Source organism: Salvia hispanica, chromosome 6, assembly GCF_023119035.1.
Source record: "Salvia hispanica cultivar TCC Black 2014 chromosome 6, UniMelb_Shisp_WGS_1.0, whole genome shotgun sequence".
NCBI lineage: Eukaryota > Viridiplantae > Streptophyta > Magnoliopsida > Lamiales > Lamiaceae > Salvia > Salvia hispanica.
The window spans coordinates 47,935,061-47,952,640 of NC_062970.1; the positions used below are offsets into that span (position 1 = coordinate 47,935,061).

Consider the following 17,580-nt stretch of genomic DNA (forward strand, 5'->3'; position numbering starts at 1 on the left):
ATAAAGTATGCTCGTTGAATGAGGATGCTAATTTGTAGCATATCATTTTCCTATAAAACTTTGCACCGGTCAATGAAATGCCTTGAAGTATAAGTACATTATTCATTTAATGCCCCAACCGTTTGATGAAATGCCACACGAGATTACCTTTTATCATTACATCAAGAAGAACCAAAGAGATTTGCGCCGGTCTATCGTAGCTTGGATGATCAAGTTAAGGCATGTTTCTTGTATATGTCCTTTTTAAGGGAAGTGCAATAATAAGGGGAGAAAAGTTGGAACATATTTGGGTTGTTAACGGATTAAGCACAGAAAGATGAATTACTTTGTGAATCCATTATTGAACCTGCGAACGATTCTGGATCCTTTAGATATCTCATCAATCCTCTACTCTACAAGCTATCCATAAAAAAAGCAGAGGAGGAAATCGGCTTTGAGATCCTAAGGAGCTATCCATCAAAATCCTCGTCATCGTGTTATCCATTGTGGCAGAGACAAGTTTAATCACTCCACGAATCAAGACAAATAACATCTTGCTTCTCTCATCTTTCATGGAGGTGGTCGCTACTTGGATGATGCTAGTAAGTCCTATTGGAAGAGTTTTGAACTACTCAGTATGCTTGACATGGAAGATTTTGGGGTGAAGACTTTATCAGAAACTATCAGCACATTGATTGGGTTACGGCATTTGGGATTGAGGAACAACTACATACAAGAGATCCCTCACTCGTTTGGGGGCTTGGAAAAGCTTGAGGTTCTCGATATAGCTCAAAACTTTATGGTGGAGTTGCCGGATATCATCAATGAAATGAGTAGCCTTCATTATCTCTACATGTCTGATGTGATTCACCGAAAGCCTTTGAAGGTAGACGTGCTACAGAATCTTGAGCGCTTAAGCTACATCTCGATTTATGATTGGAGATATGAGGTCTCGAGCTTGGAGAAGATGTCTAGTCTTTTTGAATTGGATATTGAAGAAGTTGATGAAAACTCAGATGTCAACAAGCTCTTTGCATCAGTTGCTATGTTTGAGCGCTTGGTAAGCCTTAATTTGCGAGGATTTCGTTTTAAAAGCATGCCATGTTTGGATGAGATACGGGTTCTAGGTAACCTCTGTGAACTCGAACTGGATGGACGTATATCTAGGCTACCAAGTGCCATTAATTTCCCTCGAACTCTTGGATACTTGGTTTTGGTGAATACTTGTCTTGACGAAGACCCAATGCTAGTATTGCAGGGAATTCCTAGTTTATCAACGATCAGAATGCGAAATGCATACGTTGGTCGACAAATGGTGTTCGGGAAGGACAGCTTTTCTGAGCTCTGTGTCCTGCGCATCAATGAGATGTGGAATTTGAGTGATATTCGGTTCAATGGAGCAATATCTTTGAAAGAACTAGAAATCAAGAATTGTCCCTTCTTGTACACCCTCCCGAAAGAGATTGAGTCGATGCTTTTGCTGAAGAAGTTAAAGATAGTAACAACTAATCGCATTGCAAAAGAGATGAGGAAGTCGAGCCTGTTCTCTAATATACTGGAAGTGGATATAAGTCCATAATTTTACTCTGTAAGTTTATATATTTTGTTTGTTATACTTTTTCTTCTTTCCCATAATCCCCTTCTGTTATTGTGTGTTTTGTAATTCAGATGTCAAGCTACCCGCCTTTTGTTAGGACATCGGAGCCAACAGACGACGAGGAGCAAACCAGCGAACCTAATGCTGATCAAGTCCCGCAAGATACGATGACTTTAGTTCTCGTTATTAATAATTTCCTTGTAATTATTTGTTAACTGTTTCGTCTTATTTTCAAACTCATTTAGGATTAGATTTATTTAAATCTTCTCGGGTTTTCTTCTTGATTCTTTCCCGAGTCGTACGTGTCGAATCAAGCAGGGACTCTATAATAATAGAGTCTCTTAGGCGTCAAAAAACATCGAGAAATAAAATATTTAATTTATTATCTCATTCACAGTTCTTAAACACTAGCACCTCAACTAGGGTTCGTTCTTTTTCTTCCTCTCCATTATTTTTTTTCAATGGTGCTCTTTCGCATGTTGGGTATATCTCCATTATTACTTTTTTTTTTCCTACTGTATTTCTCTTTTAAAATCTGTGCCGTTTTAAAAATTTCTATTTTTTAAAGGTGGGGGAGTATAATGAAATATAGAAAGAGAGATAGAAAAATTCTAGCTATGCGTGTGTGCTCTCGAAGCAAGTCGACTTCGAGCGAGCTGAGAGTGTTACTCATTCTGTAAATCTCCGAGAGCTAGAGTGTGTTGTAATCCTTCAATTTGAATGAATCCATCGATAAAATACATCTCCAGATTCGCCCGTGGACGTAGGCCATTTGTGCCGAACCACGTAACCTTCGTGTTTCTTGTTCGATTTGTTTTTCTTGCGTTTGGATTCACAACGTGGCGCTGTCGTCTGTGGGAATCTGATCGGGTGCAAGAACAGCAACGATGGCCATCTCCAGATTAGAGGCCAAGAAACGACTTCGGATTGTGGCAAGATGAGAGCTATGCTTGTGCAACAGGGGTTGGCTGATGCTTTGAGGGGCGAGGAGAAGGGAAAAGGAAAGGATGAGGAAGTTGATCCGAAAGAGCTCATAGCGCGATATAATCCTAAATCTTGGGGATAAAGTGCTACGCGAAGTTGCAAAGTCCTTAGCTTATCACCTCTATGTCATGCAGAGGTTGTATTCCTTCAAGATCATTGATGAAAAAGGAATTGAGGAACAGTTGGAGACCTTCAACAAAACCTTCGATGACTTAGAGAATATTAATGTCAAGCTTGAGGATGAAGACCAGGCAATTATCCTATTAAATGCTATGCCAAAGTTGTTTGAGTATCTCAAGGATGCTATGCTCTATGGGAGAGAGACCTTTATAACTCTGGAGGAAATGCAATCAACGCTGAAGTGCATAGAGCTTCAAAATGAGAGCAGCAAGGTAACGATTCTGTTGCAGAAAGTCTGAACATCAAGGGAACAAAAGGAAAGAAGGGGTTCAAGAAAAAGGGCAATGGACAGAAGCAATCAAAATTTTAGAAACCAGACTCAAGAATCTAAGAAAGAGACCCGGTCTTGCCACTATTACAAAAAACCGGGACATCTAAATAAAAATTGCTTCTCTTGGAAGAGAAAGCAGGCTGAGGAAGAAAATGCCAAGAATGCATCAGATTGTGTTGAGGAGCTGGAGGCTCCACATGCTCTAAATGTGATGGAAAGATCAGATGGTTTGCCTTGGATCATGGACTCAGGATGCAGTTTTCATGTGTTCCATTAGAAGTTGGTTTGATAGTTTGGTTGAAGGGGCTGGATCAGTTTTGTTAGACAATAATCAGATTTGCAAAATCAGAGGTGTTGGAAGTGTCAGGATGAGGCTTCATGATGGTACTCTGAGGTTGCTAACTGGGGTAAGATATATTCTAGAAATTAAAAGAAACCTTATTTCTCTTGGTGCTTTAGAAGCAAGTGGATACTCGTTCAGGAGGCATCATGAAAATTATCAAGAATGATAAGGTGGTCATGATGGAAGAAAGGAGGAATAATCATCTGTATTATTGGTAGCAGAAGGTGTTTCTAGTGCTGTGAATGTAGTGCGAAGAGTTACCCTCAGACAATGGCACCTAAGCTAGGGCATTTGGGTGAAAATGGGATCAGAGAATTAATAAAGAAAGGCCCAATAAAGCTGGGAGATCAATCTGAGGAACTAGGAACATGTTCCCAGTGCATGCCTGGTAAGAGTAAGAAGATGCCATATCCAAAGGGAGTTCACTCATCATCTGCCCAGACTATGCCCATAGTGATCTATGGGGACCAGCCACACCAGTATCAATGGGAGGAGACAAGTATTTCTTGTTAATAATTGATGACTACTCGAGGAAACTATGGATTTTCATATTGAAGGAAAAGTCTGAAACCTTCACTAAATTCAAAGAATGGTGCAAGGAGGTTGCGGTAGAAAAGGAAAAATGCTAAAGGTTCTTGAGAACGGACAATGGCTTGGAGTTTCTAAGCAAGTAGTTTGATTAGTACCGTAAAGAAAAGGGTATTAGAAGACATAGAACAGCTCCTAGTAATCCACAACAAAATGGAGTTGCCGAGCATATGAACAGAACTATATTAGAGAGAGTTTGGTGTATCATGTATGCTTTTCAGTTCAGGTTTACCCAAGAGATTTTGGGGGGAGGCTGTTAGTATGGCTGCTACATTAATCAACAGAAGTCCTACATGGTTTGGAAGGGACTATGACTACTCTAATCTCAAGATTTTTTGGTTGCATGGCATATGCTCACATCAGACAAAGTAAGCTAGAAGCTAGAGCTTTGAGGTGTGTTATGGTTGGGTATCAAAAAGGTGTGAAGAGATACAGATTATGGTGCATAGAGCCTAACAACCAGAAAATTATCATCAGCAAAGATGTCCAATATGAAGATACCAGAATGCCATATCTTGAAGGGAAATTTGGACAAGAGGTTCCTGAAGAAGCAGAAAGCATGGCTCAAACACGAGCCACACTCAAGCTAACCTACCTCGTGGCCTAGAGTATTTTATCTCATTTTTTTTAATAATTTTATTTAATTACGGTGATCTTGTCGAGCAGGATTCATAAGCTCAATTCCGGCCTTCTTTGACTGTTCTTTCCCGGAATGTAAATGGCAGTTGAATCGCTTGATTCAATTCCCTTTTGAATTTGAATTTGGTGTAAATTGTTGGAGATGGCCTACGAAGTTATTAGGATTCAACTCCTTTTCATTCTTCTTAAATGAGACAGTTTGGTCGGTTGGTTGGTGGGCCATGACACAATCCATCCAAGTTCATTAAAGACATAAACTATAAGGGCAAATACTCTCTCCATCCTTTATAAACATAAACTATTTTCACTTGATTTGTCCCATTGAAATAAAAACTTAATGTTTTAAGAAAGAAAAACTTTAATAGCTCGCTTATAAGCAATATTATAATTAGCTGGATCAGGTGTGGTAGTTCCATTTTGATAGTGCTCAAAACTTTATTGTTCAAGTGAAATAAAAATAATAATTAAAATTTAAGTTGGTCAAAACTATAATAAATTTAGTGTAATTCATTTCAAAATTCATAGAAACAACACAATTTATCCAAAATAAGTTTAGTTTGAAAAGGTGGAATACAAACTTGGTGTAAGAGCTTCTCCAATGGCGGACGTCGCCGACGTCCGACCGGACGTCCGCCGTAGTGGCGACGAAGGGCGCCCACGCCCGTCCCCAATGCCCGTCGGATGGGTTCGGACATCCGACCCACGGGCGGGCAGACGTCCGCCACTGTGGCGAGAGTCGGATGTCCGAGTTTTAAATTTTTTTTACTTTTTTTTTAAAAACTCTATAAATAGGGCCCGTTCGTATTCATGGCGAATTTTAATTCCGTAAATTTTAGTTTTAATTGTGAATTTAATTTTATTGCGGGAAGTCCCGGTGGGAAGTCCTAGTGCAGGGGAAGTCCTAGTGATTTGACAGTGGAATGGGAAGTCCTAGTGATGACGTGACAGGAGGTTTTTGTGGGAAGTCCTAGTGGAAGTCCTACTGAGAAGGGTGCCACCGGAGACGCTCTAAAATCAGAAAAATTCCAAATCCCCTTTTTTTCTGTCAGGAGCTTGAGCTTCAGTTTCCCCAATTCAATTCTATTCTTACATTGTTTCTGCAAAATTCCGATGGCTGAAAATTCCAAAGAAGATTTTCTTGAGTTAATCAACCGAGTTGGGGCTTTCTTCACCGCCGAGATTTCAATTTCCTCGATTTTGTTTTCGTTTTTTCCTGTTTTTAATTAACTTTTTAATTCCGTGCATTTCTCCACTATATAGCTGCCTCTTATTCACTCTGAATGATTATGATTAGTAATTAGTTGTTGAGTATTGAGGTTTAAGAGTTTATATGAGTTTTCAAGGTTTTACTTCTCCCTATTTTCTTTACATGGAGTATATAATTTTATTTTATTTTTACTTTTATTTGGGTTTTGGATGTGCAATTTGGATCTTCAGCTGAACTATTGTGGTGTGATTGTTTGAAATTTCAAATTATTGTGGTGTGATTGTTTGAAGGGAATGGGGAAATTGGGAAATCAGTCCCAATTTTGAAGAGTTTTCAATTACTACAATTTTTCTCATCATTATAGTATGGTTTTTTAAAACAAAAATCCCATTTTTGGACTAGCTCGCTTAGGCAAGTTACAATAACGCAAGGATAATTATAATTATACTGGTTTAGGAGATAATTGCACTGAGATTAGGTGTGACAGTGATCTTAAATTATGGCCGACAATTTGACTTTCTATTATATATATATATTGTGCAATCGAAATTAGTAAATTGATTTAGTACAATATTGGATTAATTTACAACAATAATAGCAGCTGGCTGCATCGGTCAGAAACCATCTAATTAATTTTATTTATTTTATCGTAATTAATTATGCAACTTGTTGATTTATGTGACTGCATCCACTTGCTTCCTTTCACATGGCTTATATTATTATACGTGTATAAGTCAGCTAAACTATTAATCATATTTTATTTTCCCATTTAATTAATATCCATCCAATTGGAGTCTATGAATTTGTTCTTCAGAATTACTTCCAACTCTTAAACATATCACACTAATTCTCAGTTCACACTCGCCGGCGAAGATAAGGAAATGAGTTGAATCGGAAAAATCAAATCCACACCGGCAAAGATAAGAAGATATAAGAACAAAAAAAAGGTACTATGTTCTTTTCTTTAAGTACTTTCAAATTCACATGATTATGCTGTTTTGTAGTAGATTTTTATAATCGTTTGTTTCATAATATTGATGCTATTCATATTAAAGTTAAAAAGTTTCCAATTTATCTAAATCCACAATTCCACATCTAATTGCAAGAAAATTGTGTGCTGTCATGTTAGAGCATAGAAATCTTAATTAGAATTAGAAGATAGTACTATTTTTAATGGATTATTATGATTTTATGACTTATGTGATATTTGGTATTACTATTAAGCATGTTTGTAGGGTGAATAACTCATCTAGAGATGGAATTCTATGAACAAAAATGACATTTTTTTCATAGAATTACATCCCTATAATTCTATGAACGAATAAGTCATTTAGCATTTTAATAAGGAGAGAGGAAAGAAAGTGATTCATTTCCAAATATAGAAAGTAGACATCTTGAATTGGATAAACTAAAAAGGAAATGTGGACATTTTGAGTGGGACAGAGGGAGTACTATTTAGAATCAGAAGCTATAAAAAAAAATCAAAGAAATGTTGAGAATCGCAGTTTTCCTAGAAACATGTCGGAGGCCTTCATCTTAGAGGTGATACAGAATCTGGAAAGTTTTCTGCAGTCTGAGGATACAACGCAGGACAGATACAGAGATATCTCGGAGGCCTCCATGACTTCTCGCAAAAGCCACGTTTCAGAGGTTATACATGAGATGAGAATGGCGTTGGATTTCTATAGAGAGAGAGAATCAGGAGAGAGGAGCAAGCTAAATTATTTGCTAGCTGACTTTGCTGAGATAGCTCAAGTGTCAAAAGACAACATATCCATGTTTAAGCTCTCTTTCTATGAAGAGATGTATTATGTCCTAGAATGGATGAAGAAGACAAGAAAGCGCATGATGAATTTTGGAGATGGCGAGGGGGCGAGTAGTTCACAAAGTGTTGGAGACGAAGGTGTCGTGCTGGGGTTGGAGAAAGACGTGGAACAGATTATCGATAGAGTGATTCTTGGTAAAGCCGTTCTTAATGAGAGGCCGCGCCTCGTGATTTCATGTATCAAAGGCATGATTGGTGCCGGGAAGACGACTCTTGCCCGACAAGTGTACAACCATCCAGACATCGTTGAAAGATTCAAGCTCCGTGCTTGGGTAACGATTTCTAGTAGTGACACAAGTGCACATGAAGTGCTTGTGGAACTGATACAGAAGTTGGGGGAACATGTCGAAGATCCATTGACGTTGGATGAAATGGACAACCTGAGTCTCCAAAATATGCTTTGGGGAAAGCTAAAAGGAATGCCATATTTTATAGTTCTCGACAATGTGCCGAAAGGAATGTGGCTGCGATCCATATTAGATGGTCTTCCATACAAAGGTATGTTCGCTTTTATATCTTATCTTAGAACTAATTCTGCATGCTTAAACTTATTAACATTTAGTAGAAATCAAATTAATTTGTTTTATGAGTAAAGGTCAATTTTGGTCCTAAACATATGACTTAAATATGAATTTGGTCTAAAACATTCACTTTTCGAAAAACAGGTCCATAACAAATGAAATCCTTATCGGAGTAGTCCTTATTTGATGGTTCCGTAAAAAAACTAACGGTCATGCCTGTGCAATGTGCAATTTGCGTTGACCGTTAGTTTTTTTATGGAACTGTCAAAAAAAGGACTACTTCGTCGACATTTTCATTTGCTATGGACCTGTTATTCAAAAAATGAATGTTTTGGACCAAATTCATATTTTGTTACTCTTGTTTTATTAATGTCAATTCATACTTATACTTATTAGTGTAAATTGTCATACTTCTAAGTCTCCCTTTTTTTGCATCAAGTTCTTATAACTCCCTCTGTCCCAAGTTACTTGAGTCGTACTCAATTTTGGGTTGTCCCAAGTTACCTGAGTCATTTCTTCTTTTAGCTAAAAACAAAACATTTAATCTCACCTACTTTATTTTTTCTTTTACTTTATTCTCTCATCTACTTTATTTAAGTCATTAAACACAACTTTATGCCGAAAAGAAACGCCTCAAGTAATGTAGGAAGGAGAGAGTATAGTTTAGTATCCTTCTAAGTCTCCCTTTTTTGCATCAAGTTCTTAATATAGTTTAGTGTCCTTCTAAGTCTACCTTTTTTGCATCAAGTTCTTAATATATGGTATATAACCAGGCTGCCGTGGATGTAATTTGTTGACCACCAGTCGCTATCAGATTACAGAAGACGACTTTTATACTCACGAGATGAAACCTTTGGATTCTAAAAAGAGCTGGCAATTGTTTTCAAAAACAATCGATAAATTTACAAGTGATGAGAACAAATTCTCAAAGGAGTTGGAGAGGAAGGCGAAAGATATGTTGAAAAAATGTGGGGGCTTGCCGCTAGCTATAATAGATGTTGCAAGGCAGAAAGCTAAGCAAAGGCTTTCAGGGATTGAATGGGAAGAACTTTTTGATTCAATTGATTTGGGTGAATTATTGAAGTTGTTTGAGCCGGTCTATCATAGCTTGGATGATCAACTTAAGGCATGTTTCTTGCATATGTCCTTTTTGAAGGAAAATGCAACAATAAGGGGAGAAAAGTTGGGACATATTTGGGCTGCAATCGGATTAAACACAGAAAGATCTATTCCATACATGGCCAATGAAGAGTGCATGCACATGTTACGATCGTGTATAGATGAATTACTTTGTGAATCCATTATTGAATACGTGAACGATTCTGAATTTTTCAGGTATCGCATCAATCCTCTACTCTATGAGCTATCCATAAAAAAAGCAGAGGAGGAAATCGGCTTTGAGATCCTAAGGAGCAATGGAATTAATCGGCACTCTCAAAATCCTCGTCATCGTGTTATCCACTGTGGAAGAGACAAGTTTAATCACTCCACGAATCAAGACAACAAACATCTTGTTTCTCTTATCTTTCATGGTGGTGGTCGCTACTTGGACGATGCTAGTCAGTCCTATTGGAAGAGTTTTGAGCTACTCAGGATTCTCGACATGGAAGATTTTGGGGTGAAGACTTTATCAGAAACTATCGGCACATTGACTAGGTTACGGTATTTGGGATTGAGGAACAATTACCTGCAAGAGATCCCACACTCGTTGGAGGGCTTGGAAATGCTTGAGGTTTTCGACATAGCTCAAAACTTTTTGGTGGAGTTGCCAAATATTATCAATGAAATGGGTAGCCTTCGTTATCTCTACATGTCTGATGTGATTTACCGAAAGCCTTTGAAGGTAGACGTGCTACAGAATCTCGAGATCCTAAGGTACATCTCTATCTATGATTGGACATACGAGGTCTCGAGCTTGGGGAAGATGACTCGTCTCTTTCTATTGGGTGTTGAAGAAATTGACGAAAACTCGGATGTCAGCAAGCTCTTTGCATCACTGGCTGAGTTTAAGAGGTTGCGACGCCTTAAGTTGCGAGGATTTCGTTTTAAAAGCATGCCATGTTTGGACGAGATTCGGGTTCTAGATGGAATCCGTGCCCTCCGACTGGATGGACGTCTATCGAGGCTACCAAGTGTCATGACTTCCCTTCAAAGTCTTGAATACTTGGTTTTGGTGAATACTTGTCTTGACGAAGACCCAATGCCGGTATTGCAGGAAATTCCTAAATTACGAGTCATCAGGATGCGAAACGCGTACACTGGTCGACAAATGGTGATCGGGAATCATGGCTTTAACAAGCTCGGTGTCCTGCGCATCAATGAGCTGTGGAATTTGAGAGAGCTTCGGGTCGGAGAATTGGGAATGGTATTTTTGGAGGAACTAGAAATCAAGAACTGTCCACACTTGGAGACCCTCCCGGAAAGGATTGGGTCCATGGTTTTTCTGAGGAAGTTCAAGATGGTAACAACTAAACACATTGCAACAAAGATCAGAAATTCGAGCTCCTTCCCTAATATACTGGAAGTGGATATTAGTCCATGATTTTATTATGTAAGTTTACATATTTTGTCTGTTGGCATTTGACAGTGTATACTTCTGTTGTATTGTGTTTCTAGTTAACTTTCGCAATGGTCTCACCTACCAATTATGACACAGGTGCACCTCTTGAAGAAGCACAAAGCATGGCTCAAACACGAGGCAGACGTCACGCTAACCTACCTCGTCGTCTACTGAATTTTATCTCAACTTTTTTTCATAATTGTATCTAATTAATGTGATCGAGTCGAGCAGGATTCTACAATCGTGTAAGTCAACTAATCTATTAATCATATACTACTAGTATTTATTTTATCCATTTAAAATTACCAATCAAGTTGACCAATTAAGTCTATGAATTTGTTGTTCAAAACCCTTTCCAAATACCATTTCAAATAACAGTTGCCGGCGAAGATAAAGGAAAAGAGTTGAATCGGAAAATTGATTCCACACCAGCAAAGATAAGAAGAAATAATTACAAAAAGGTAATTTCTTTTCTTTGATAGTTCTATGGTTCATATGATTATGTTGTTTTATACACTGTTTTGAAATCATTTTCTTCAGTTTATTCGATCCAAACTAGTTAGCGAATTTCCATTTCTTTGAATCTTTAATGAATATTTTTCAAAGATTCAACTTAAAGCTTCTACAAAAAGTTTTGGGGAAAATGAGTTAAAGAAGATTTACTAACTTCAATAGCCTTAGAAATCTCAATTAGAGTATATATAGTAGTACTCCTTCCGTCCCATAAAAATATATGCACTTTCCATTTTCGTTCGTCCCATAAAAATATGGTATTCAATTAAAGCATCATGTCAATAGTGTGAAGGAAGAAATTTCCCCCACAATAGTTTTTTCATATTTTCCCAAGATTGGATTTTTGTCTTTCTTTCCCTCACTCGTTGTCTCTAAGCATGTTTCTTCAATTTAGTAGCAACCAACTTGGCCTTCTTGTTGTCACAGATGTTCTTGATATCGAACACACGTTCTATTGTATTTAACCAATAAATGAACTCATCAAGAAGAGTCTTACCCTCAAATTCTGGAATCTCAATCCACATGTCGATATCACGTGCTAGGTCAGCCCTATAGTACCCGTTTTCACGCTCCTTTTTCTCACGAGCAAAAGGGTTATTTCCGTCATCATCGTCATGATTAGAAAGATCTGAATCTGAATTTACTTTGGTTGAAGTCTCCCGTTGAGCAAGTCATCACTGGAGGTCTCGAACCTGCTGTCTCAGATCGTCGTTCTTGATGTTGCGCAGATCACGTTGTCGTGCAGCCTCTTCGTTTTTGGGATCTACGCATCCTCCACCACGATCGCCACCACAAGCACCGCCACGTCTACATACATCCCTTGATAATCAACCTGGATTGTGATACCAATTAATGCACAAACATATAGAGAATAACTGAACTCATAAAAATAAAGAACTCGGTGCATTGAGAACTCTACAGTATAGAAACTCAAAGTAATTTAATATTCAAAGTTTGTCTTTTCAGTCCAACTATGAGGCCTTTATATAGGCAAAGGAAAGTCCTAAATTTATGTAAAACAAAACTTAAAGAAAATAACTAAAAGGAAATAAACAAAAAGGAAATCCTAATTTGGTAGAAGGAAAAACAAGTAATATTTTTCCATCTACTAATTTACTAACTAGGAAATAAATAAAAATCCAAAAATAATTTGCTTAGCCTCCAAGTCATGCTGGAATTGCATCATTGACTCCCAGTTATATCTATTCTACACATTCATGCGGAACCAATGTGAAATCGCATCAATCCATCCCTCTTTTAAATAAAACATCCACGGACGGCACACATTGGGTGGCAAACCATCTATTTGCTTACTTTTATCCATGTTTTTTCATCAAATTGATAAGCACATAGATAGGAAACCTAAACTCATGATCAAAGGTAAATGGTTGACTCCAACTGACTTATATGTGTGCCACTAGTTTAGGATTGTATCATATACTAGAAAAATCATACTACAATTTTTGTTCATGCAGTTTTCCTATAAACATGTCGGAGGGCAGCATCATTTTTATGGCAATACAACAACTTGAGATTGTTCTAGCTAAGACTCCGGGATTCTGTATCTCCCCATTTAATCATCTAGAGTTTTCAAATATGACGGAGTTCAAAGGGATCCTCGAAGAGATAATAAATGAGTTGAGAATGATGCTGGATTTCTTAAAAGACAAGGAATGGCGAGTGAGGGACAGACTGAGTTATTTGCTTGCTGACTTTGTCGCGATGGCTCGAAGATCAGTACACCTCACAACATTCGGTAATGATAATGACATTTTCTGCCCACACTTGGCCACTATCCGAGATTGGCTGAGGGAGACAAAAAAGCGTGCGATGGAGTTTGCAGTTGGTGAAGGGGTGAGCAGACCACAAAGAGTTGGAGAAGTAGGTATCGTGGTGGGCTTGGAGAAAGACGTGGAACTGCTTGTCGATAAAGTAATTCTTAACGATAGGCCGGACTTCATCGTTTCAAGTATCAAAGGCATGATTGGTGCAGGAATGACGACTCTTGCCAGACAAGTATACAACCATCCGGACGTCATTGCAAACTTCAAGCCCCGTTTATGGATAACCCTTTCTAGTTATACGAGTGTAAACGAGGTGCTTGTGGAACTCATACGCCAGGTTTTGGAGCAAATGGGCAGCCAAAGTTTCCCTGAGGTGCTTCACCAATACCCTGAATTGCCAGATGTCGTTATAATGCACCACCCACCGCAAGACTCATTCTCGACTGGCTTCATACAACTAAGTCACGAAAGGGACAACGAGATTCTCACTAGCTTGCTTTCCGATATCCTGAAAGGATTGACATATTTCTTAGTTCTTGACAATATTCCGAAAGAAGTACAACTGGAATTGATAAAGAAAGGTCTTCAGTGTGGAGAAGGTATATTATCATTTTCAATTCTTCTTGATTTGTCTTTTTTCTTCTTATGTTAGAAGTAATTCTGCATGCTTAAATTCACCATTAGGTAGAAATGGAAATTAAAATACTTTTACAAGGCATGAAAAGCATTCATTTTGTTCCTACTCTCCGTGTGTTAAACTGTTAATATATCTGCTTTTATCACACATAAAACTTAGATATAGTATTATAAATTGAGTTTACTTTAACATGAAGAACTTGTCTGTAACTTAGGTCGCATGTGGTACGTTACATAGCATCCTATATGATATGAACTAGCTGGTTATGTATTTTACACTAGGGACAATTTTGCCATATTTTCTTAAATGTTGCAAGTAGCCACACTTTAATTTCCATCATCTGTAACACTACAAAACAGTCGCCAATTAGTGACGGAAAAATCCATCACTAATCAGTGAAATTTCTTCACTAAACAGATTAGTGCCAGATCAAGTTTGGGCAGATCCGTCAATAATAAACTTGTCGGTAAAAAGTTTTAGTTACGGTTTTTCTGTCACTAAATTTACTATGACAGAACTTTAGGCGACTACCTGGCATTAATGACGGAGTAATCTGTCACCAGTTAGTGACTGACAGATTTCAGTCACTAGTTCTGTCACTAGTTGTGGAGCTACTGGATGGCGTCACTAATTCCGTCAGTAGTTTGCATTTTTTTATAGTGTTAGGATTCTAACAAATTATACCTATTATAAGGATTTGTTAAAATAGACACTTGTTGGCATAATTAAAGTAATCTTTCGTGCTTAATTAGCGAATTCAAGATAGATTTCACGATTAAACCTAGCTATACTTGATTGATGTGAGACAATTCACTTTAACAAATTATAAACCCTATTCAAGATTCCATAGTTAAGTAGCCTTTTGAGTTTCCTTGTTTGCATCAAGTTCTTAACATGGTATATAATCAGGAAACGGAAGTAGATTGTTGCTCACCAGTTGCCATCGAAGTAACTTCGAAATCTTTTACACTCATGAGGTTAAATCTTTGGATTCTGATAAGAGCTGGCAATTGTTTTCAAAAACCTTTGATAAATTTACAAGTGAAGAGAACAAATTCTCAAAGGAGTTGGAGAGGAAGGGAAGAGAGATGCTGAAAAAATGTTGGGGTCTGCCACTAGCTATAGTAAATGTTGCAAGGGATAAAGCAAGGCAAAGACTTGCAGGGATGAAATTGGAAGAACTTTTTGATTCAATTGATTTGAGTGAAACATTGAAGTTATTGGAGCCGATGTATCATAAATTGGATGAAGAGCTCAAGCCATGTTTCTTGTATATGTCCTTTTTTAAGGAAAATGCAATCATGAGGGAAGAAAAGTTGCAACATATTTGGGCTCTAAGAGGAATAAAAAGACAGAGAGTTGCAACATATATGGTTGATGAATTTATACATTACCAATTACAGCCATGTACATACATTCTAGCCAGTGAATCCATTATTGAAATCGTGCACGATTTCCGACTTTTTTTTGAAGTGAAAAGGTGCCGCATCAATCCTCTACTACACATGCTATCCATCAAAATAGCAGAGAAGGAATTAGGGTTTCAGAAATTAAGGAATAATGAAAATGGTATACCCTCTCAGAGTCCTCTTCATCGGGTTGTCCAATGTAGACGAGAGAAGCATCATTACTCGACGAATCAAGATAAATGTCTTGTTTCTCTCATCTTCCATGGTGGTGGGGGATACTTGGACAATGCTAGCTCTTCTTATTGGAAGAGTTTTGAACTACTCAGTATACTCGACATGGAAGATTTTGGGGTAAAGACTTTATCACAAACTATCGGCACATTGATTGAGTTAAGGTATTTGGGATTGAGAAACAATTACATACAAGAGATCCCACACTCGTTTGGGGGCTTGGAAAAGCTTGAGATTCTCGATATAGCTCTAAACTTTATGGTGGAGGTGCCGGATATTATCAATGAAATGGGTAGCCTTCGTCATCTCTACATGTCTGATGTGATTTTCCGGAAGGCTTTGAAGGTAGATGCGCTACAGAATCTCGAGACTTTAACCCACATCTCGATCTATGATTGGACATATGCGGTCTCGAGCTTGGAGAAGATGTCCAGCCTCTACAAATTGGGCATTGAAGAAATTGATGAAAACTCGGATACAAGCAAGCTCTTTGCATCATTGGCTACGTTAAAGAGCTTTGAAATCTTCAACATGAGAGGATTTCGTTTCAAAAGCATGCAATGTTTGGACGAGATTGGTGTTCTAGATAGACTCCGTAAACTCCGACTGGACGGACGCCTAGCTAGGCTACCAAGTGCCATTGAGTCCCTTCGATTGCTTTCTTACTTAGTATTGGTGAATACTTGTCTGGACGAAGACCCGATGCAAGTGTTACCGAAAATGAGTCGACTGAAAGTCATCAAACTGCGGAATGCATACATTGGTCGAGAAATGGTAATCGAGAAGCAAAGCTTTCCCTCTCTCGATATCCTACGCATCAATGAGTTGTGGAATTTGAGAGATGTTCGTGTTGAAAGTGGAGGAATGCGATATCTAAAAGAACTAGAAATCAAGAATTGTCCACACTTGGAGAATCTCCCGGAACAGATTTGTTATATGAGATATCTGAGGAAGTTAAAGATGGTAACAACTAAACACATTGCAACAAAGATCAGAAATTCTGGCTTGATCTCTGATATAGTGGAAGTGGATATTAGTCCATAATTTTATTTTGTAAGTTTATTCTTTCCCTTTATCCCCTTTTGTGATTTTTAAATCCTTGGCTTCGTAAAATTTATGCAATCCAAATTAAAGGTAAAAAGTTTCCAATTTATCTAAATTTTTCAAGTTAGAGCTTCTACATAAAGCTTGGGCGAAAGAAGTTGGGAAGATTTACTAACATCAATAGCATAGAAATCTCAATTAGAGATAGTGTGATTATGATACAAATATGTGATATGATTTAGCATTTCATCAGTTATTTAATCACGTTTCCATCATAGTTAGTGGATAGTCGGTTATTTAGTTTCATAGTTAGTGGATTAGTGGATTGGTTAGTTGGTTAGTCATTAGTCTATAAATTCTATAAGCACTTTCAAGCATGGCATGAAAAACAAGTAATAGAATGTTTGCTTTTGTTTAGTTTACCAATTTTCTTCTTCAAGTTTTCATACGTATTGTTTATATTTTGGAGTTAGAATCCACTCGAAGGATTCAAGTTCATAACAGATTATGATGATATGGGATTTATTTTGAAGTAGGAATTATAGGAACCAAATCTCAGCACCTCAACAAAAATACATGGTTTAAAGACTAGTTTTAATTTCTGAAGTTTGGTGATGAATCAGATTGTATTGTTCTATATCAGTGTACTTATAGATAATGCATCAGCATTGAGAATCTACTCCCTTAAATATAGAGTTTGGGGACGACATGAGTTTTAAAAAATAGTCGTAGCAAAAGAGGACTATTTTTAGCATGGAGGGACATAGATCTAAATCTAATGTAATTTTTATAAGCAGAGAGCAAAAATGAATATTACACAGTGTATACCAGCTAGACATTATGTTTCCAAAGATCATGAAATAATAAAAGGGTAAAATGAAAATGCAACCAAACCTAATTACTGTACGAGGTGGTGGTAAACCTGTCGGAACAGAGAAAACCATCTTGAATTTATCGATGACTGCAGCCAACGTGGCGTCGATGGGCGGGGCTGTATCCGCCGTCGGCGATGGCTCCGAATCCGGAGGGACTGACACCATCTCAAATAGCTCACATTCCGGCTATTGACCAATGAGTGAAAACAGATTATTATATGAAATCTGTTGCGGGGTCACTCCCTCGCCTCGGAGGAAGATTTCACGATCACCTAAACCAAACTTCATGGTGAGATTCAGATAGTTCTTAGTGACATCGCTGAGTTCCTGTAGCCATTGCACCCCCAAAATCACATCTGGCCCCTTGACCTGTAGTATGAAGAGGTCTATTTC

The 17,580-nt window shown here is 37.8% G+C and overlaps 2 protein-coding genes across 3 annotated transcripts; both read left to right on the forward strand.

Moving 5' to 3' along the window:
• The first annotated feature begins 7,298 nt into the window (after positions 1-7,298).
• LOC125192833 (putative disease resistance RPP13-like protein 3) lies at positions 7,299-10,924 on the forward strand. The gene is made up of 3 exons (XM_048090495.1): positions 7,299-8,111; positions 8,908-10,685; positions 10,791-10,924. Exons 1-2 carry the CDS (start codon positions 7,307-7,309, stop codon positions 10,674-10,676), a joined length of 2,574 nt encoding a protein of 857 aa, XP_047946452.1. The 5' UTR covers positions 7,299-7,306; the 3' UTR covers positions 10,677-10,685; positions 10,791-10,924.
• A 121-nt stretch (positions 10,925-11,045) lies between these two features.
• LOC125197172 (putative disease resistance RPP13-like protein 3) lies at positions 11,046-16,352 on the forward strand. 2 transcript variants are annotated; one of them, XM_048095881.1, is made up of 4 exons: positions 11,073-11,155; positions 11,634-11,749; positions 12,683-13,590; positions 14,538-16,352. In XM_048095881.1, the coding sequence occupies exons 2-4, from the start codon at positions 11,679-11,681 to the stop codon at positions 16,310-16,312; spliced, it is 2,754 nt and encodes a 917-aa protein (XP_047951838.1). In that variant the 5' UTR covers positions 11,073-11,155; positions 11,634-11,678; the 3' UTR covers positions 16,313-16,352. The 2 variants fall into 2 exon arrangements, with proteins under 2 accessions (XP_047951839.1, XP_047951838.1); XM_048095882.1 differs by lacking the exon at positions 11,634-11,749 and having other exon boundaries at positions 11,046-11,155.
• The last annotated feature ends 1,228 nt before the right edge of the window (positions 16,353-17,580 follow it).